The sequence below is a fragment of the Musa acuminata genome, chromosome BXJ3-10 (genome assembly GCF_036884655.1).
Source record: "Musa acuminata AAA Group cultivar baxijiao chromosome BXJ3-10, Cavendish_Baxijiao_AAA, whole genome shotgun sequence".
NCBI classification, from domain to species: domain Eukaryota; kingdom Viridiplantae; phylum Streptophyta; class Magnoliopsida; order Zingiberales; family Musaceae; genus Musa; species Musa acuminata.
Genome location: NC_088358.1, coordinates 28817669 through 28839488, shown reverse-complemented (window position 1 = coordinate 28839488; position 21820 = coordinate 28817669). Strand labels below are relative to the sequence as shown.

Below are 21820 nucleotides of genomic sequence, written 5' to 3'. Positions count from 1 at the left end.
GTTTTGGCATACGCGATCATTAGCCCGATCCCGTGTGGGCTTCGAGCGAGGTCGGGCCCTATAGGGTCATATGGATGTCATGTCGTCCTTCTTTTGAGCCATGGTGTTGGCTCAGAAGGTGGAGCCCACTGATCACCTGTGATGAAAGAAACGCCGTTGCCTGCCTTGGATGAACCAGGCGAACAAAGGTTTGTCACCCTCATTTAGCCATGTCATGAGTGCAAACAAAAATGGCTTGTCTTTTTAAACACAACTAACAATTCAACTAAAAACGGGATTTGAACCCGACGTGAATCGAACACGCAACCTTCTGATCTGGAGTCAGACGCGCTACCATTGCGCCACGGATCCGTTTTGTAAAGAGCATAACCGTAACCTTTTAAGTTTAAATGTAGTTAACCAATTAGTTGCCCTAGCCGGCCCGGTTTAATCGGACCCCGTATAATAGACGAGTGCGTGCGATGGGAAACGATACGGCTCACCGCTACCGACACAATCGAGCCGCATCGGAGACTCGATAACTCGGAAGACGGGAGAAGGCGAGCGCGAGCTCCACACCGCAGAGGGGCGCCATGGCTACCGTGATGCAGAAGATCAAGGATATCGAAGATGAGGTAACCCGATCCATGCTTTCCAAGATCCCTACCGTCTTTGTTGTTCGCCCTATATGTATCAGTCTCTTGGTGGAGTGGGGTTCAGTGCCTTCTCCTTTTGACTGGGCGTGATCCAGTCGAATCCAGTCCGATGGTGGATCATCTGTATCTCAAGCATTTGTCTGTGTGTATCGAATTTCTTGCCTTTCCTCGTTGCGTAGGGTTTTTGTCTTCTTTCTTGATGGAGGCGTTTTGCTTTATACGGTTGAATCTCCCGCATATTTTTGATATCTGTGGAGGTTGAGAGATTTGTCCCGCATATTTTTGATAGACGTCTGTTGTAGAATCTTGATGGTGACTTATAGGTGTACTGGAGGCAATTCAGAACACTACTATCGAACGAGGATTAGATAGATCGTGGAGGTGTTGCATTGGTTTCTTATTAGGGATCTTTTGCCTGCTCACTTTGTTTGAAGTCTTTTGCATTTTAATCTTGTGAGTTGAGATGCTAATATTGCCACCAATATTGTTTTGGCAGATGGCAAGGACTCAGAAGAACAAAGCGACAGCCCATCACCTTGGTCTGCTGAAGGTGCCTTTTATTTGATATATCGCTGCCTGTTTGAAGTTGGTTACAATCTAGAGCACAGACGTTCACTTCTCTACTATTTATTGTCTCCTCATTGAAGCTCTTTTTCCCTATCATAAACTGATCTATTGTCAGTATACATACATTGAGACTGAAACTAAGCATGACCAACGACATGTTATGGACCAAGAGTTTGTCTTCTCCTTGTCGATGAGGAGCTACTATTTCTTTGCCATTCAAAGATTTTTGGCTTCCTTTTCCAGATAACAGTAATGTGTTTTTTTCATGTACGTGGGCTAGTTCTTTTTTATGCATGGTTGGTCAGCCATATTGTTGACCATTCTACATTCTGATTGAGTGCCACTTTCATATAAAAACAAATATGAATTGATTATTCCAATAAGTTCAGTGTTAGGCATATGCCAAAGTAAGTTATATGTTCATGTTGAACTTAAGGCTTCATTTGGTTTAACATTAGGGAGGGTTGAACTGATGGTTATTGGTTTAACATTCCTAGCTTCCTGGAGCATAATTAACCTGGTTAAAGTGTTCCCACCCTGATGACTCAGGGTAAATTAACCCATCAAATTACCCTATAGGAATCTAATAAAAAAAATAGCTTTAAGTTGGTTAGCTGGATTTATTTTAATCCCAAACAAAATGCAGCCATGGTGTTGCAAACCTATACTACTCTTGCATATGAATCTGTGCAAAAATGGTTTATTATGCTCATGTTTTCTTGGCTTGGGTTCTGATTTCAAATCTAAATTGATGGGTTAAAAGGTTGATTCAAATAAGTGTGTCGAGTACTATATTTAGATATATAAAATTTCCCATTCAAGGTCTTGCTTGGTTATTGGTAGCGTAATTGTTCTGATTGATGTACTCAATTTTTTTTTTCAATTTAAATCAATATTTTTATTTCCAAATTTCAAAAAGAAGGGTAACTGATGGTATTGGCATTTATCAATGCTTCATTGAGTTGGAGCACCTGCAGGATCATTGTCTAGCACTGTTAAATTTGTCCTCCAGTTTTCCTTGCTGAGTAGATCCTAATTAACAAAATGTGATACTGCAAATGGAAGTAAAATGAGAAATTTTTTTATGGCAACCTACTGTATAATGCAGCTAATTGCTGAAATTACTACTATGGTTTATGTATCTCAAAGTCTCACTATTCTATTCTTCTGCATTCTAGTTCAATTGCTCATAAATACTATGTTTTTTCCCCATATTTTTCCCCCAGTTGTATAATGAGTTGATTGTTATTTCTATGAAGGCAAAACTTGCAAAGCTACGTCGGGAGCTCTTGGCACCTACTTCTAAAGGTGGTGGTGGTGCTGGTGAAGGCTTTGATGTTACTAAAAGTGGAGATGCACGAGTTGGTCTTGTAGGTTTTCCATCTGTTGGAAAATCAACACTATTGAACAAATTAACAGGCACATTTTCAGAGGTGTGTCACTTTTTCTAACAAAATTCTTTGCTGCATAATATTATATATATATATATATATATATATATATATATATATATATATATATATATGCACATTCTTTTGTCAATGTAATAGATGGTTGCTCATGTCATGAGCTGTAGCTTTAGGTTGTGATTGGAAAATAACTTTATGGTGTCCCTTGCTTTCTATTTATTCTTAAATTCTCTACATGTATGTGTTTCTACTTGTATTCTTGCACAGTTGTTTGATTTTTTGATTTTTTCTTAAATTAATATCGTTGTTTCAGAGTACTGGATGAAGGGACTCCATATAATGGTGTAATTTAAATAGTGGGTGTTTTAATCTATTAGTAGATCTAGGGACACTAGCATTTTGCGTTCCGAGCTTTTGTCTCCTCAATGAAGCAATCTTGTGGAATTTTTTTTCTTTTGTTTCTTTTTTTTTTGGTTGAGAAGATGCCACTGCCAGTCATCCAGTTCAAGGTGCAAGCATGCAGGTTCAGACTATTATTGCACCATAACAGCTACATCCAAATTCTAAAACTCATTATCTGAAAATTTTGTATACCATATATAGACAAAGAAGCCGGGTGAGTTTACTCTTTTATGGGCAGAAAGCACTCTTACGGATCTCCAACAAAGAGATTGATTTCATACATATGCCTATAAGATGGATCAATCTTGCCAAGAGGGAACTGCTAGGAGTTCATTTAAATTGTTGCATGTTGTTGATGAGAACAAAGATTTGTGGGATTTGTCCACATCCCAATTGGATCTCATGGATCCCTGATTGTGATTGTTAAGGTCCAATTCTAGGAGATCTTTTTGGTGATGTGACTGGATCCACCTAGAGCTGATCCATCGGGATCTAGTTTTAGTTGGTCAAACTTGTATGGCTGGATCTTGAAGATCCAAGCTGCATTTTGATCAGTTCTAGAAAAAAACCTGATCCCAATATTTGATCCAGCCTATTTAAATCAATCTCAGTGCTGTGATGTTGGACGAAAACTATTACACTAATTATACAAAGAGAATAGCAGGTGTTTTCTATGTGCTACGCAACATGTTGTGAATTTGATTTAAAAAAGCATTGATATCTTGAAATATTTCTGATGTAACAGGTTGCCTCTTATGAGTTCACCACCTTAACTTGTATTCCGGGTGTGATCGTGTACAGAGGTGCTAAAATTCAGGTATTCTATTAATACAAAGGTCCATTTGCTTTTTGAGGATGTCTTTAGAGCCATGTGGCGATGAAGTTGATTTATTTCTAATATATGATGCCTCTACAATTGACTCTCTTATCAGTATATTATATTGGTATTGTACTGTGACTGTCTACTACTGTTCTTTGTGTGGTTTTAGTTTTCCCCTCGCATTCGTGTTAGTACATGCTGTCATGTTATGTCACAACTAAAACTCTACGGGCGTCAGATCCATGCTTGTCTCACATGATATACACAGATAGCATGCATGAGCTCTCATGCTGATACCATCTCAGCATGATACAGCTCAATTGAAACTCACCTAACACTTTAAAATACTCAAGTATATTGGTGTCATATCATTTGTCTGTCTTTCAGTTTAAGGAAATAGTAGTAACTAATCTTTAAATTCAAGAAGTCTAAAGAAATTGTCTGGAAACAAATTCCATGTTTGCTGATTAAAGCTCTTAAATTACACATTGTGAAACTTTGCATATGCCCGGAAGAGTTAGGTTAAACCATATAATGCCCTTTTGCAAGTGTTTTAAGACTTTGAGATTATAGGTCTTTGCATATGTAGCCTTATAGAGCATATCTGATGATCCAACTATCACACGGTCTTCTTGTGTGCTCAACCAATACACATCTAAAAAGTTCTTATCCAATTTTTTAACAGTTACCACCTTGTTTAACTGATCTACTAAAGATTCAGATGCCTTTATCAAAATGGAGCTGTAATAAGTTCTTAATTACAATACAAAATTATGAGAACTTTTATAGTTCTCTTCAAGTAACCAATTGCGAGAACATAGGTATGCTGCTTAAGAATTTTCTCCATTACATACTTTGACTAATAATTACAATTTTTCTGCTCCTTGATTAAATGAAATGGAGCTAGTGTTTTTTGTTTTTTCTGATTGAGATTCCTGCACTTCCTGAAATCTGATTTGTCCCTGAACCATAAATTTGTAACTGTGGTCATGTTAATTTGTGTTCTTTCAATACCTTGACTACCTTAATTAGTCAGTAGAGTTTTACTATATACACATAGTATGTAGAGTCAAGAATTCCAGATTACATTCACCGGATGCATTTAGAGGTGCTCATGGTTGGGTGTTGCATGATGAAGACCCTACCTAGCATACTGGAATTTTGTTGGACCTTGGTCTAGCCAAAAATTTTGGGAAGCCAGCTATACTCGACCTATTATACTGGAATTTGTAGGAGCTCGGTCTAGCCAATTATTTGATGGTTTCAGCCAATTGCGACCAGTTCTGGCTATATTCTTATCAGTTCTACTCTGGACCAGATTCTGGTGTGTTCCAGCCGAATTTTGGTTGATTAAGTTTCTTTCCAATGGTTAAGGCTGATCTCAAATAAATTTTGTGCTTTTCTGTATGTCTTCAGAGAACTGATTCATCGTCCAATTTGACCGTGATCCTAAATTTTTATTGTGGATTCCAAATAATCTTCTAATCTTATGAATCTTTACCTGGACATGCCACTTGCATCCACCCAGCATTGTAAACAATGATTCCCCACCCTCAAAGCCTTTCCCTTGTTTCTTATCTACTTGTTACCTTCTGCCCTTAATGCGCCAATCACTCAGTTAAGATACATGGAATGTCTAGAAGAGCATATCTGATCTGCCATTAATTACTGCTGGCCACATCTAGAAGATCAGAAGGCAGTTGTGGCTTCTTATTAAAGCAGATTGGTTGGAGGGACCTAGTATCGGTGGCTGTAGGTTCAATAAACATGGTTGGATAGCAAGTTGACATGGCAACACTCGCATTCCAAATAATCTTCTAATCTTACGAATCTTTACCTGGACATGCCACTTGCATCCACCCAGCATTGTAAACAATGATTCCCCACCCTCAAAGCCTTTCCCTTGTTTCTTATCTACTTGTTACCTTCTGCCCTTAATGCGCCAATCACTCAGTTCCTGCTAAGTGTCAACAAGCGCGAGTGTTGCCATGTCAACTTGCTATCCAACCATGTTTATTGAACCTACAGCCACTGATACTAGGTCCCTCCAACCAATCTGCTTTAATAAGAAGCCACAACTGCCTTCTGATCTTCTAGATGTGGCCAGCAGTAATTAATGGCAGATCAGATATGCTCTTCTAGACATTCCATGTATCTTAACTATTTTTTACTCCAAACAGCAACCATAGTTTGCAGCCTTAGACAAGGTCTTAGTATGTGACTATTCCCATTATACATGCCAACCAGATGTCTCGAGAAAGCCCATCTCAAGCACCATCCTGGACAGTGGCTTTTTCACCTCTGATTCAGAAAAGAATTGCCATGAAATTGCATATTTGAAGCTGCTTTTTAGCCACTCGTGAGGATTTCTATAAAATATGGATAATGATTGAACCAACTTCTTTTTTTAGTTCTAAATAAAATTTAGGTGAAACACAAGCTTTTATTACTAAATATAGTGGATTTGGTTTTCCAGTCACACCAGCAGAAGATGCATGCATATACATATTTGCATATTAAGATCAAAGCACATTAGTGCTTGCAATCAAAACAACTCCCGTTGCAGTTTGCAAGCCCCTGTTAGGTTGTCTTGCATTATCATGTCATTGATTCTTCTAGTTAACAGAGTTCACTTCATAGTTGTGGTTTTTGTTAGATGATTTTTTTTCTAATGTGTTGGTTTTCTTCAGTTATTGGATCTACCGGGGATCATCGAGGGTGCGAAGGATGGAAAGGGTAGAGGAAGGCAGGTATGCAATATGCCCAACATTTCAATATTTTGTATGCTTTTGTGCATATCTCTTTTAATCAATGAATTATTGCAAAAATGAACTTTGTAGGCAGTATTAAGGATGTTTCCACATACATAGGTGAGAGTGAGCATGGATGTTTTGTCAAATAGCTTATTTCTTGATGTCGAATTAGCACAATGATTACTTGTCAAACTTTTAACACCTAACATCTAAAATAGCTTTTTTTAGACATTGAACCTAATTAGTTGATTAGGAAGCATGTAAAACTTAATCTATTTCTATTAGAGGTATCAGATATCTTTTCTTCACCATTTTGTCGATTAGGAAGAACAGGGTAACAAACAAGTTGGCTCATAAGAGAATAACATCTGAAGCATATCTGATTATAGCATCAAAGAACATTGTAGGAATAATTCATGTGTTATTTATCAATATCTTTAGAGTTTGGCAAGAACTAACTTAGGTGGCTGGTGGCTTAGCATACAAGAATGACAGGAGTGGGTTGGGCTACTTGGACAATGAGACAAATGGTTCTGAATAACAACCTTCATGAATAAGGAAAAGGTGGAGAAGTAAGATTGTTAACCAAATAAAGGTCATGCTCTCTGCAAAAGTTCTTTAGGAATTTGGTGAATATGAAAAATGGATTGTGGGACTATTTTGTACCAGTTCTGTAGTTATTTTGAAGATAATAATATACTATTTTAAGGACAAATGCTTGATTTCACATGGTGGGGACTTATAACATGTCTAATGAGTTATTAAATAGAGGTAGCTTATTTTGCATGTATTCATTGCCACATTGCCCTGAACTTCTATTGTCTACCAAGTATTTGGAAATTTTATTATCCTGCTTACTGATATGTTTGAATTTAGCTGATTAATTTTTTATTTTTCAGGTGATAAGTACTGCTAGGACGTGCAACTGTATTTTGATTGTTCTTGATGCTATCAAACCAATAACTCACAAGCGGCTTATTGAGAAAGAACTTGAGGGGTTTGGCATAAGGTAATATGGAAAATGATTTTATTCTTACATGAACCTTGTTGTGTTTATGGTGCATCTGGGATGAGACTGGAAACACAGAAGGCCAGAACCTACACCAAATTTATGTGTTACTCCATATGGTTTTGTTTGTGTGGAGTACCACTTGGTTATATAGAGAATTATCATCAACAACTTGGTTTCTTCTTGTGCATTATTTAGATATTATCTTAAGAGATAATATTTGGACAACAAATAACCATTGAAATTATTAGAAGCACCATGTAAAGATGTCTTCTTCATCATCCCAAGAAGTTAAAGCAGTGTTGCATCTCTTTGCAGCTTTGCCTACTACTATCTAGATTAATAATATTTCAACATGCAGTTTTTGTAGTTCTGCATCAAAATTATTTTATTATAGAAATATGCTTTAATGAATATATTGAGTTACTATTGATGCATTAGTAGTTCTTGATTATCGTGCTTTGTGTGCTGCCATTAGCTGTTTGCATAGTTTCAATGTTTGTTTGCATTTGTATATATATATATATACACACACACATGCTTATGTGTGTGTACGGAGCTCCACACTGATTTTTTTGTCTGCTGACAATCTATTACCTCTGAAAAGATTTAAATGCATTACTTTGATCAAATGGCAGGTTAAATAAGGAGCCCCCTAATTTAACTTTCAGAAAAAAGGACAAGGGTGGCATCAACTTCACATCTACAGTCACAAACACACAATTGGACCTTGAGACAGTTAAGGCAATATGTAGTGAATATAGGATACATAATGCTGATATTTCTCTTCGGTATGATGCGACTGCAGATGATCTGATAGATGTTATTGAGGGAAGCAGAGTCTATATGCCGTGCATCTATGCAGTGAACAAGATAGATCAGATTACACTCGAAGAACTGGAAATCCTAGATAAGCTTCCTCACTACTGTCCAGTCAGGTATCATTTTATTATACATGTATATGCTTTATCCTTTATCCTTAACAATGGTGTTACCACCTCAATTTATTAGAATTGTCTGAAGTTGTACTAGTCGCTGAAGTCAGAATGAATTATTTTCTTTTGTAATCGTGTAACAGTGCTCACCTGGAGTGGAATCTTGATGGTCTTTTAGAAAAGATATGGGAATATCTTGATCTGGTTCGAATTTACACAAAGCCAAAGGGTCTGAACCCAGATTACGAGGACCCTGTCATCCTATCTTCCAAGAGGACAACCGTTGAAGACTTCTGTAATAGAATTCATAAGGACATGGTCAAACAGTTCAAATAGTAAGTCCTCTTACATTCATTTAATTTCTGCTGTTTCTTTTAGTTGCTATGAGTTCTTCAGGATGATCCGCATGATCAATCTCTTTCTAATTGAACCATGCAGTGCACTAGTTTGGGGTTCAAGTGCGAAGCATAAACCACAGAGAGTTGGCAAGGTACTCCCTTTTTACTCTTAAAATTTGCACGTGTCAAGACCATATCAATTTGTGAACCTTGCCCTACTTGTAACGCTTCAGGAACATGAACTCGAAGACGAGGATGTAGTTCAAATCATCAAGAAGGTGTAAATCAAGCAAAGGATTTCTGTGGTTCTTGGGTTGATCCTCGATGGATTTGCAAGGGATGGCAGCTGGGTCTGAGTTTTGAGTTGAGCTCTACTTTATTAGGAGTTGTTGTCATCCTTGTATTCCTGCTCGGGTTAGAATTAAACATACTACTGTATGACAGTGCTTCTACTGGTGAAAAGTTTGCACTGCTGTAGAACTGAACCGAGCAACATTTTGTGATTGAGATCATTCATGGAGACGTTGTTTAAACTCTGACCATGCTACATTCCAGGTACATGAAATACGTCCCACAGTGCTTTTAAGACTGCAGGCTTTGCAAAGAAATGAAAGTTGCATTATGTCTTTGCTGGTTCTCCCATGAGAGAGAGATACAAGAACATTCATCCATGGCAACACCGTGAGTAAAGCTGCTATGTTTAATCTTTCTTCACTTAACTAATAGATCGAGTGACTGGACTATTTTTTGTTGAGCAGGACTTTTGCATAAATATACAAGACAAGGAACACTTTGGGCTGGGAATCTCTCAGTTTTCATCGACACATTGTCCAGCCAAAGCCAAGTGTTGGCAGCATATTACAACGGACATAGCCGCCTCAAGGTTTAGCTCCGTGTATGGCACGCATAGTGGCACTTAATAGTTAAGATTCCAACAACATACAACTTTTTTCTTAGCCAATAGCAACAAGGTAATAAGGCCACCCAAAGTGTGCAGGGCAGACCGAGAAACACGCAACCCACAAACTATTCTACGTGAACGCAGACGGCCACTGCTTCATGCTCCTATACAGCACTGGAAGTAGCCCATAAACTTCTTCCTCCCCTGCACCACAAAGGTAAAGCATCACAGAAGCTCCTACTTTTAGAGCAGTAAACCAAGTCTTATCGAGTTTTTAGACTTCATATAGCTAAAAAAAGATGCATATGTGTTTTTGATTATTGAAACTATATAATGATGAAAGCAGGGACAAAGTAATCTGCCTGCCAGACTAGTATGTTTTGGTTCTTCCTGAAGGAGGAAAAAGCACCCTTTCCCTGGAACGAACGAAGAGATAGACAGGTAACTTTTGCTCCTCCTCTCCCAACATGTCACAATGTACTTGTTGCAGTCAGTGCGAGTACATCAATCATTAATCTGTCATAAATTTCCACAGGGCCATCACACCACACTCTCTGATCAATCCCATCAATGCATGGGATACCGGAGCCAATCGCTTTGCCACCCCCCACCTGCGCTTCATCTCTCCATCAACTTCTCCACCACGCGCAAATGGGCCACCGTCCCACTACGGCCGAAGGCCTCGCCCACTTCCATGATTCCAGGACTGGAAATGGCCGATGACTTCTACTAGCTACATTGCATGGTTTTCAAGTCTCACATTCCTCTCCCACGATTTCATTCCACTCCCAACAAAAATCTCTATTTTGTGCACGCCACGGATTTAATACCCAGCCGTGTTCTTCAAGCTAAGTTTCATAGCTATTTCTGATATGTGAATCTATCGATATTTTCTACGGAGAATTAAGTGATTACTTCCAACATTTTTCTCCCAAAAAAATGAAAATTAAAAAGGAAAAGTAAAGAGGGAGATCGAAAGTACGGTGGGTGAGCCGTGGTGGTGGTGGATGGGGCGGCGTAGGTCGGGCTCGGGAAGGCTGTGGCGTGGCGCCTCCTGCTCCTCCTTGTTGGTGGTGCCGGATCGGAGCTCGTCGTCGTTTCCGAGGCTGGCGCGGGAGGTGTTCTTGTTCTGCTTCCGCATCTCCCGGATCTTGGTGAAGTCCATGGAGTAGTCCGGCACCCCGTTCTTCATGTCCCACTCCCCAAACGCCGGCACCGACATCCACCCGCCGCTACCACCATCACTCTGCAACCCAAACAAAATCAAGATCGAGCACTACAAACGAAGAAGAAGAAGAAGAAAAGCTTGAGCGGTGACCTCCTTGGAATCGCCCATGGGAGATTTCTTCGCAGCTTCAAAGGGGTGAGTTGTAGGCCGAGGAGCAACGAACATGGAACCCAGCCTCAGCACCGTATTTATTGCGCGTAATTGATGGGAGAGGAGAAGAGGACAACAGTGGCTACGCTATGCTTCGTGGAAGATGAGGAGGCCAGGAAGACAGTCTGTCGAGTGGAACAGCTGTAGTCCTTGGGTATTCACAGGTACCAGTGGAGGGGTGAGGGTCGCAACCGTGGATGGTTTTTGATTGGATCCTCATGCCGACCCGCGTTGTGGCCGCGTGTCGACAAGTTAATGATGTGGATAGATGTATCGTTTTCATCAGGTCACAGCACAAGATGGTGTGATACGGTACGAGACATCAAACAGAGGAATACGGCCTCCCATTGGTGGCCAGCCTTGGGGTCGTAAATGAAGCTACTGGGACCCACACTCTCGACCACGACATCGGTGGTGGGCCATGCGAACGGTCATGGTATCTAATCTTCGTTGGGCCACGCAAGTAGTTAGGAGCAGTTAACCGGAAGAGTTAAGTAGCTGAAGTCAATATCAAATTGTTCTTCGGATTCGGGTTACGCAGCGGCTGCCGATCGCCTATCCGAGCTCAAGCAGGGTTCAGGAGGCTTTCTTCATTCGACGGACTTCCACGAATGCCTCATCATTAGTTTTATCTTCTTGATTCAACGGGCGATGATTTAGCCATCGATCAGAACTTACTTCAAGATTCGCGCGGTTTAGCTGATCCAAGCGTACGCATTTGATCTTTCATTATATTACATCCAAGGTTAAGATTCTTATGTCCAACTTTTTTGGTCCTAACAAGTCCAGCCCAATCTTTATTGGGCTCAATTTAGGCCCAGATGGAATCATTTTAATTGATTTAGGAATCGGGGTTTTTTTTTTTTGCGGGTGTTATGCTTCGTCGATACGGATGCGGGAATCGAACTCGTGGAGGACGCAAGCCACGAGCTCCAACTCTTACACGTGGCTCCCCGCGAGTGGTCGACGATCGCAGCACGAGTCTTGAAGCACCCCTGCGGTTTTACCTGCACCGCCCTTTTCCTTCTGCACAATTATTCATTTTATTTTATTTCTTTACCCTCGATCTTAAAGAGAATCACAGAAACACTATCTCCCAATCGCACCCGTCGAAATAGCTATTCTCACACAAAAAGATCACGAATCATCCGTTCGATCGTCTCGGTCTTTCTGTGATTTAGTTAAATTGCAGGGGTATAAGTTCAATTATTTTATACATTATTACAAAAGCGAAGAGGTCGATGGATCGCTATAAGTATCTGTTTCGAGCTCAAACCATTTGCGATGGGCGGTGGGTTTTCCCGGTGAACTCTCTACGCGGAGAGCGCTCGCGGGATTACTCGCTACCCTCCATCGAAATCTTCTTCGTGAGTCCCTGGTTTTATAGCCCTAGTTTACGGCGAACTGCTTGAAGAATCTTCGTTGTTTCCCCTGCGAGGTTTCGCCCAAGGTCGATTCTTTTTGACGCCGGTAATGGATCTTTCGACCAGGTTGCAAACCCTCGACCTCCGATCGGGATTCCTGTCGGGCTCGCCCCTTTTGGACGCCGGAAAGGCAGGAATCCTGCCGCGGGTCCGTCCCTCCTCGGTTTCTCCCGCTGTGAATAGGCGATTCGGTGCGTCGTTTGTTAAAAGGACTGGCTTTGCTGGCTCTAGGATCAGAAGGCTCCGCGTTTCCCCCAGGGCCGCCGTGGAGACGGCCGTTGTGGATGCCGACACCGCCGCAGACCTCGAATCCCTCTTCTCGGAGAGCGCCGTGGATGATGCGTCGAGGAGGCAGGGGAAGAAGAAGTCGAGCACTGGGGCGTCGAGCGTCTCGTCAGGGGTTAGGTTAGAGAATATCAGTAAAAGCTTCAAAGGTGTGACCTTGCTGAAGGACGTCAGCTGGGAGGTGAAGAAAGGGGAGAAGGTTGGGTTGGTCGGCGTGAATGGTGCCGGGAAAACCACTCAGCTGAGGATTATCGCCGGGTTGGAGGAGCCGGACTCCGGGAATGTGGTTAAGGCGAAGGAGAATATGAAGATCGCGTTCTTGAGCCAGGAGTTTGGAGTTCGCCAAAACAGGACAGTGAAAGAGGAGTTCTTGAGCGTTTTCAAGGAGGAGGCGGAGGTTGCAGATAGGTTGGAGAAGGTCCAGAAAGCGTTGGAGAGCTCTGTAGAGGACCTGAGCTTGATGGCGAGGTTGCTGGATGAGTTGGACTTGCTTCAGAGGCGGTCACAGGATCTGGACCTAGATCAAGTGGATGTGAAAATTAGTAAGTTGATGCCTGAGCTTGGTTTTGCGCCTGAGGATTCTGATCGGTTGGTAGCATCATTCAGCAGTGGGTGGCAGATGAGAATGTCTCTTGGGAAAATTCTACTTCAGGTACGTTTGGTTAGCGTTTTAAGAACATTTTCTAGGATTTGATAGTTCATATGTGCTAATTCTTTAGTATGTTCATTTTAATCACAACAAAAAAGAGTGCTGATTTTTTTTGTTTCATCATAAATCTGAATCTAGGGAATAATTGTGCAACTTGATTTACTTGTGAAACTTCAGCTTATCTTGTGATAAATAATCCTATTGTTTTTCATTGATTTAGGTTCTTCTGATTCATTTGTAGTGTTTTGTCCATTTCAGCTTGCTTGTCCAAATTATCTTATCTGTTTCTTGTTCTTTCTCTCTTCAGTCACCTCTTACTCAACATGCCATTTTCTTTAAAATGTGAATATTTAATTGTGAATATCATTACTATTTTTAATGTTGCTCTATTGTTACAAATCCTTGAGTTCTTATCTGGTTTTTTTATATTTGGTATTGATTTTACTGCTTGTTGTCAATTCATGCTTAATGATATGCATCATGCATTTTGTGCTAGTACAGATGGTGGATTTTTTAATATAAATCATGGTAATTGCAGGATCCTGACTTGCTGCTGCTTGATGAGCCCACTAATCACCTTGATCTGGATGCAATCGAGTGGCTGGAAGGCTATCTTAATAAGCAAGATGTGCCCATGGTTATTATATCCCATGACAGAGCTTTCCTTGATCAACTGTGCACGAAAATGGTAGAAACAGATATGGGAGTGTCCAGGACATTTATGGGTAACTATTCTGAATATGTGCTAGCAAAAGCAGCATGGGTAGAAACTCAACACGTGGCATGGGAAAAGCAACAGAAGGAGATTGAGCACACGAGAGACTTGATAAACAGATTAGGAGCTGGAGTTAATGCTGGACGTGCATCCAGTGAAGAGAAGGTACCTACTGATGTTGTTTCCTTGAACATTCTTCAAATACTATATGTGTTAGACCTTATTGATCTTGTTCCCTCCAAGTATCAGTTAGATCTTGGAGGCACTGCATCACATTTGTGAAGTGATAATGCTTCATTTAGTGACTCGAGTAGTAACTATTTGTCATACCAATTTGGTGACGAAAATCTTTGATTTCAGAAATCACAAACTGGTTCTCTTATCACTATAAAATGCACAAACAACCTAATAATAAATAGTACAATAGGAATATGTCACTAATAGAGTGGGTTAAAAGCTGAAAAATAGAAGGCCTCGAGTATATGTTACTAATACAGTAGATTAAATATTGACATGTAGGAGGCCTTTGATTATTACAATACCAATGTAATTTGCTTACTTAGCACATCCTGTGTCATGTTGTTTCTAGTTTCTTGAAACTGAGTAGTGTGTCATGCTTGTTCCTTGTGCTATAATTAACTCATGCTGATGTGTTGCCAGAAATTGGAGAAACTCAAAGAAGAAGGACAAGTTGAGAAGCCTTTTCAGAGAAAGCAATTAAAAATTAGATTCCCAGAGCGTGGGAGAAGTGGGAGAACAGTCCTAACCATTAAGAACCTAAATTTTGGATATGGTGATAAGGTAAGGTAACTTTTCTTAGACAATGGAAGTATAGTGCTTAACTATAAGGACTTACTTTCTTTGAGGCAAAGAGAAGTTACAAGTATATTAGGAACATCATTTTTCTTATCTGATGTGTTTTTTGATGTGGCAGGTTTTGTTTAAAAAGGCAAATCTTTTAGTTGAGAGGGGTGAGAAAATAGCTATTATCGGGCCAAATGGTTGCGGAAAGAGCAGTTTGCTTAAACTTATTATGGGACTGGAGAAGTCTCAAGGGGGTGATGTTTTGCTTGGGGAGCATAATGTGTTGCCAAATTATTTTGAACAAAACCAGGTACGTTAACAGTGCTTGAAATCCATCACTCCAGTTTCTTGGTGACACAAACTTGTAGCACACAAGATGCCAGGATATTGATGGTCACGGAAATAAAAAATAAATACTAACAATTTTGTGATAATGAGAATAGCATCCTTCATTAATTCTATTTTGTGATAAATCCATCACTTCAGTTTCACAATAGTATGTTGGTTTGAAAAATTGAAGGATGTGTTTTATAGTCAACTAGACTTAATGAACCCTTCTGGCGTTATTGTATTCTTTAATAATTGCAAAGAGGTGTTTAATTCACAAAAACAATTAACAGGCAGAAGCACTTGATCTGGAGAAAACTGTGCTAGAGACAGTTGAAGAAGCTGCAGAAGACTGGAGAATTGATGACATAAAAGGTCTCCTTGGTCGTTGTAACTTCAAATCAAATATGCTTGATAGAAAAGTTTCTGTTTTGAGTGGTGGAGAAAAGGTATGCAACCTGGAAATATTATTTCCTTACTCTCGATTTCATTCCATCCTTTGTTTTTCTTTTTTTCTTTCATTCACTGGAACTCATTTTGATTGTAAAGGAGAGATGGATTCAATCATAGCTAGATTATTTCAATTATTTTTGTCTATGTATTGAAACTGTTACACTAAACCTGTTGACATCTGTATTGTTCTCAAGGATTTGCATTGTCTTGATAATGTGAAGATTTGTTGGTTTACTGCCGATGTAATAGTACATAAGCTATAGTATAGTGTAGCTACATATTTATGTGTAACAACAATATACAAATTATAACAAGTTCGCAACTGCAGTTTAATTGTTGTGCACATCAGTTGTAGCTTCACAAGATCCTTGACTTTGTAAGACAAAGAGTTTCACAAACTAATACTTAGAAGTCCATGAAGTGTTGCTTTTCTTCTCTCACTTAAAGACTAGAACCAAGCAAAGCAGTATCTGTTTTAAAAGGGTTCCTGCTAGTTTTATCCTTCATTTCTTATAGAGTATTAGTTAATCTCCTATTGACTATATTTATCTGCATAAAGGAGCATCTTGCATATGCACTATGTCCACAGGTTCTTAATGCATTGTATGCTTGATATTCTGACTCGTGCATTGGGTACTGGGTGTGCCCTTTTTTATGCTTGGTATTCTGACTCGTGGTTTTCAATTTGGTTGCAGGCACGACTTGCTTTTTGCAAATTTATGGTGAAGCCATCTACATTATTAGTTTTGGATGAACCAACCAATCATTTAGATATACCATCAAAAGAGATGCTAGAGGTGCCTTTTCAACCTTGGATCTCCTTGTCACACTTCTATATATTATAGATTATTTGGTTAACTGACTTGTTATTATTTTGAGTCTGAAACAGGAGGCTATATCTGAGTACCAGGGAACTGTTATCACCATTTCTCATGATCGTTATTTCATACGACAGATAGTCAATAGAGTGGTAGAGGTGAAAGATGAAACCCTGCAAGACTATGCAGGAGATTACAATGTAAAATATTTTACTCACAATTTTTCTTTGAGTAGATGGACTATATATCCATGTGCTGCTATCTATATGCTTTATCATATTCCTCACTCTCAGATATTCTAATGTCTTCTGTTTCTTACAAAGACCATCAACTGTACTAGTGACTTGCTCAATAACATAAGATTTTGATTGTAGATCTATCATTGGTCATTTTCATCACAATTTCTTTGCTTCCACGGCCTTAAACCTATCATAATCTTGGGCATTGAAGTGATAAGGAATTATAAAGTGATTCTCTCCCATAATATGGTCTGACCCTTGATTTTCATGGTGCTTGGTTAGCTGGCTAGTATTCCTTCTTCTTGTTACTGCTTTCCTTGCTATTGTGGTGAGGGTGTTTGTCATGGAAAGTTTTATGAATTAATGATTTTTCCATCTTAGGTCTGCAAGTCCTAATTTTCCTTTAAAATCTTGAACTTCGGTTGGATGAATATCATCGAGTTTGAGCTTCCTTTCCAAATAACTTATTTGTGTTTTGTTCCCAATGCTAGTCAATTTCTTTTGTTTATTTATAGTCAAATAGAAGCATTAATAATTTCCTTTATTATTTTTAACAGTATTATCTGGAAAAGAACCTTGAGGCTAGAGATAGAGAACTGGAGCGCGAGGCTGAACTTGAAGAAAGGGCTCCAAAAGTAAAAGCCAAATCTAAGATGTCAAAGGTGAAAGTTTGCTGAACTTCCGATTATGGAGGTGAAACAAAGGCTTGCTCAAAGCAGGAAGCATGTTTCTCTGACATAATTTTGGATATTTCCCCCTTTATACAGGAGATGAAAGCTGCCAGAAAGAAGCAGAAAATGGTGGCTTTTCAGCAAGCAAAAGCAAAGTCTAAAGGGTTGAAGAATGCAAAGCGATGGAAATGATGATGTACAAAAGCATGTAGAATGCAACAAAGAGTGATGAATGGTCCTCAAGCGATGAGAACATACAAGATTTATGCAGATCAAAATATCAATACTGTAATTAAAAATGTTAAGATTGTATATAATACATGGGTACAAACACTACCAAACAAGTAAATGTAAGCTTAGCTCTTCCTAGAATTTTAACCTTGCTCATGTGCGATTAACTTTTTGTACTTTGTCATTTTCTAGAATGTCACAAAAGGATAAAAAGAAGTAAAAGGTTGCAAAATTTGTTTTGTCGGTCTTAAACAAGCTGTATTCCTCTTTAGGTTGCAAAATTTTTCAAAAATTATTCTACAGTATCTTGATTGTGACAGTGACATTTTGAACCAAATGGATCGAGAGGCTTATATTTGAATTAGTTTTGACGGTAAGAAAGCTTCATCTTTATTTTTAAGCATATATTTTATAAATGATCATTTACCAACCACTCAAATTTATTTTGATCTCTGATATATTTTGAGGACTGTATTAAAAACCTAAGTACTAGTGAAATTTATTTTAGAACTATCCTCTCCTTCACTCGAGTCGTAGAGGTCAGGTCCCTCCTCCACCCAAGGTGTGGTGGTTGGGAAACCCAACCCCTAATTCTGCCCGAAGTATAGAGGTCGAGAAATCTTGATCATCTCCTTCACCTGAGTTATGGAGATCAGGTCCCTCCTTCACCAGAGTCATGGAGGTCGGGAAACCCAACCCCTAACTTTGCCCAAAGTATAAAGGTCAAAAAATCTCAATCACCTAGTCATGGAGATCAGGTCCCTCCCCCGCCCAAGATGTGGAGATTGGTTCCCTCCTCTGCCCAAGATATGGAGGCTGGGTCCCTCCTCCACCTGAGGTGTGGAGGTCAGGAAACCTGACCCCCTTCGCTCGAGGTGTGACGGTAAGGAAACCTAATAACATCTCTTGCACCTCTTGCTTGAGGTTCTCATCGAACCAAGAAGGTTGGGAATTCTAATCGCTCTCCACCCCAGGTATAGAGGTTGGGAAACCTGACACCTAAATCCACCCCAAATATTAAGGTCGGGCACTCGACCCTCTCTTCTTATCACCATCAAGCCACGAAGGTCGAGTAACAGATCCACATCATTGTCAACCTCCACACTTAAAGGAGGATCGAGTTCACGTTAACAAGGATTGACATGCCTAATGCTCAAAGTTAAAGAACAATTGTGGAAGTATACGCTTAACATCTTAGATAAATTAGACGTCACACTTCAAATTCCTCTTGTAAGAGCCCTTGAAGCCTGCCTTTTGTTGGAAAATCTAGGGTGACATCACGTACGCAGCAAAAGAACAGAAAACAAAAATCTCGAAATTTTCTGCAAAAAATAAGTCTCTTATCATTATATAAAGATTGATGTGCAAAAACCCATGAAACCAAAAACTGCATATATAAGAAAGTTGTGTTACCTAGGGAGATCGTATATCCTTGGATTCCTACAAATCTATAAGAGAGGATAAAAGAGGTTAATTATCCTTCTCTATAACGATGATCCATATTATAGAGGCTGCGAAGACGCTCCTCGAATCATTACTCAAATCTCCTTTTCATGCGCACTACACAATCAAAAAGCTGTTGCTGCCCCCTGTTATTGTCCATATGCCCCAAATAGGGGTTGCTGGCTGAGAATGAGAAGGGGAGAGGAGAATAGGAGGTGATAACCAAAAAAACCTAGCCCATGGCCTTTTAAGTTCTCTCCTATTTATAGAGACTCCATATTAACTTAACTATAATGGATCATACTATATTGGATATTGGATATCCATCCAACTACCCAAGCTCCTTAGATTAGTGGGTCTCTAACTAAAAATCTATCATTAGCTCTTATTAGATCTCATTCATAGGATCCAATAATTCATGGGCTTATTGGATATCAATAAGATAAAGGCTTTAACGGATATCTTATATCTGAACCTCTATTCATCAAACACCTAGCATATATGTGACCCTCTAGGCCCAATATTAAGTTGGCCGTGAGTCATACCTATTAGAACTTCTTCTCGCTTAGTGAATTATTATCTACATAATAATTCACTCGACTCATTGACTATGGACTATGCCACTACGTCGTAGTCCCGAGATAATATAAAGAAATCCAATCCATTGGGCATGTCTATCCTTAGTTACCGTATATTTATACTCCTTCGTTCATCTAACACCCCAGAGACCGTATACCGAGCATGGTGTTGTCAGACCCATACGGTTTCTACTCGAGTTTCGCTCTAATTAGATTCTCCCGGAGAACTCTTTCTCTTTCAATCCGAAAGACCCTAGCCAGGGATTTGCCTAAACAAAAATACATGGGATATTCCTCTTATGATATTGAGAGAGGATGATCCTCTATCGACATTCAGTAAGATTAATTGTCACTCCCGATGACCAATTGTGCTAGACTTGGAACTTTCAGATCTATAAGTCTGGTGTCAAAGAGTAGAGTACTCATACAGGGAATATTTGGTATCTCAAGTCTAAGGACCAGATATACTACTGTGATGATAGAATCGTTGTTTGACAATAAGGCACCATCCAACATTTCGTGAGATAATCAATCAGTGAACTTATTCTGCAATGAACACCTACATTATATCCCTAGTATCCTCATACGAGCAGCTATGAGACCAACTGTCTCCATTATATGGATATGCATACAATATATCAGTCTATCTGAGTATCTCGATATCCCTCCCAAATAACCTATGATTGAGATTATTGAGGTCTGTGTTTAAAGGTGAATCGATCTTATTATTATGATATCATCACGATCTGATTATCATTGCACAAATCCATGAACATCATAATATATACATGCAACAAGCAATATGAAGTGATAAAATATCAAATAATATAATAAACAAAAAGAGTGTATATCATGTCACACGTGTCATTACTTATGTGATTGGCTTATAATGCAACTATGATTAGCACCTTTACGGAGGGATAAGTGATAGGGAGAGCATCGTCAAATAGTAATTGCCCAACACGTGGCTTCCACATAGTATCTAGGGTGAAAGGAGAAGACAAAGACCACACTCCTCTTGTCTACCCATATGGATAAGGGTCCAAGACAAACAATTATAGATTGTCCTCCCTTGTCGCTTGCGTAGATAAAAGACCAAGGGGACGTTAGAGGCGATTAGGTATTATCTCCCTATAGAATATTTCATAAAATATTTCGTCTCTTTACGATTAGGTATAAAAGTTGATATTTAACACAATGAAAGGGGTGATTACTTTTCGACTACTTGCGTCCACATTCACTTACTTCGAGATACTAACTTGGGTGTCGAAAGTGTCAAATTGAAAAACTTCATTCGATCTTGCTCTTTGTGTAAGTGACACATCGGGAGCTTGACGTTTTCATCTCGAAGGCATCTTAGACAATCCTGTCCATATACTTTGAACCACATCGGGTTGACTAAGACGTCAATAATTTTTTTTATAACAAACGAATGCAAGAAAATAAAATTAATATGATTCGATCATGTTAACAATATGGAATCTGCAATTGAGCATGAGCATCTTAGGTTAACCTTATTTGAAGTGCTGCTTCTAGGAGTTCTTTAGAGCTGTTGCTACACATTGAACTGCAGTTGCTTATGGGTTTCCTCACTCAGTGTCATGCTTAGATATCTAGATTTCATCTTTTTCATGAAATTAAGACACTCTTTCTCTGTTGTGGCCACTTTTTATGATCATATTGTCTCTCAAACATGTGCACTCTTCTTTTCAACTTAATCTTCCCTCAACAAATCATATCAATCCTTTTTGCATCAGCAAATATGTAAGTCATATCAATGCTATCAAAAAGTCAAGCAGAGGTTAGCCTATCACACTTGATCCCTTAACTTCAATTAAATTAGGTATTGCATTGATTGTGAGTTCCAACAGCACAAGGAAATATGTGTGATCATTCAGAGTGACATCACTAAACAAAATGGAGTAGATGATGATTAAGATTTCAGCTTTATAAAGAAAACATTATTATACACAATGTGAGGAGAATGGCCTGTACATGATTCCAAAGGCCAAAACAGAGAAGGTTGGTGCCAACCA

General features: G+C 39.3%; 3 protein-coding genes, 1 long non-coding RNA gene and 1 other non-coding gene across 5 annotated transcripts; 3 read left to right on the top strand and 2 right to left on the bottom strand.

Moving 5' to 3' along the window:
- Positions 1–279: 279 nt before the first annotated feature.
- On the bottom strand, positions 280–351 carry TRNAW-CCA (transfer RNA tryptophan (anticodon CCA)). Its single transcript has one exon. It is a non-coding gene; the product is annotated as a tRNA-Trp (tRNA).
- Positions 352–455: 104 nt separating this feature from the next.
- LOC135651787 (developmentally-regulated G-protein 3-like) lies at positions 456–9454 on the top strand. The gene is made up of 10 exons (XM_065172212.1): positions 456–614; positions 1132–1185; positions 2462–2635; positions 3759–3830; positions 6524–6583; positions 7486–7595; positions 8234–8533; positions 8674–8865; positions 8969–9020; positions 9102–9454. Exons 1-10 carry the CDS (start codon positions 573–575, stop codon positions 9150–9152), a joined length of 1107 nt encoding a protein of 368 aa, XP_065028284.1. The 5' UTR covers positions 456–572; the 3' UTR covers positions 9153–9454.
- Positions 9455–9766: 312 nt separating this feature from the next.
- On the bottom strand, positions 9767–11252 carry LOC135651788 (uncharacterized). The gene is made up of 3 exons (XM_065172213.1): positions 11088–11252; positions 10752–11015; positions 9767–9973 (listed from the first exon to the last, which is right to left on the bottom strand). The coding sequence occupies exons 1-3, from the start codon at positions 11160–11162 to the stop codon at positions 9926–9928; spliced, it is 387 nt and encodes a 128-aa protein (XP_065028285.1). The 5' UTR covers positions 11163–11252; the 3' UTR covers positions 9767–9925.
- LOC135651789 (uncharacterized) lies at positions 10027–10938 on the top strand. The gene is made up of 2 exons (XR_010501935.1): positions 10027–10210; positions 10305–10938. It is a non-coding gene; the product is annotated as an uncharacterized LOC135651789 (long non-coding RNA).
- A 1169-nt stretch (positions 11253–12421) lies between the features above and the next one.
- LOC135650544 (ABC transporter F family member 5-like) lies at positions 12422–17904 on the top strand. The gene is made up of 9 exons (XM_065170003.1): positions 12422–13508; positions 14044–14385; positions 14881–15021; positions 15155–15334; positions 15645–15800; positions 16500–16601; positions 16694–16822; positions 17419–17523; positions 17629–17904. Exons 1-9 carry the CDS (start codon positions 12621–12623, stop codon positions 17722–17724), a joined length of 2139 nt encoding a protein of 712 aa, XP_065026075.1. The 5' UTR covers positions 12422–12620; the 3' UTR covers positions 17725–17904.
- The last annotated feature ends 3916 nt before the right edge of the window (positions 17905–21820 follow it).

Bases quoted from the DNA above. Each gene is read 5' to 3' on its own strand.
- LOC135651787 (XM_065172212.1), top strand. From the start codon at position 573: ATGGCTACCGTGATGCAGAAGATCAAGGATATCGAAGATGAG. The intron at 615-1,131 runs GTAACCCGATCC...TTGTTTTGGCAG, and splicing joins TCAAGGATATCGAAGATGAG to ATGGCAAGGACTCAGAAGAA. The intron at 6,584-7,485 runs GTATGCAATATG...TTTATTTTTCAG, and splicing joins GAAAGGGTAGAGGAAGGCAG to GTGATAAGTACTGCTAGGAC.
- LOC135651788 (XM_065172213.1), bottom strand. From the start codon at position 11,162: ATGTTCGTTGCTCCTCGGCCTACAACTCACCCCTTTGAAGCTGCGAAG. The intron at 11,016-11,087 runs GTCACCGCTCAA...TTTGGGTTGCAG, and splicing joins CCATGGGCGATTCCAAGGAG to AGTGATGGTGGTAGCGGCGG. The intron at 9,974-10,751 runs GTACTTTCGATC...TTTGTGGTGCAG, and splicing joins ACCACCACGGCTCACCCACC to GGGAGGAAGAAGTTTATGGG.
- LOC135650544 (XM_065170003.1), top strand. From the start codon at position 12,621: ATGGATCTTTCGACCAGGTTGCAAACCCTCGACCTCCGATCGGGATTC. The intron at 15,022-15,154 runs GTAAGGTAACTT...TTGATGTGGCAG, and splicing joins ATTTTGGATATGGTGATAAG to GTTTTGTTTAAAAAGGCAAA. The intron at 16,823-17,418 runs GTAAAATATTTT...TATTTTTAACAG, and splicing joins ACTATGCAGGAGATTACAAT to TATTATCTGGAAAAGAACCT.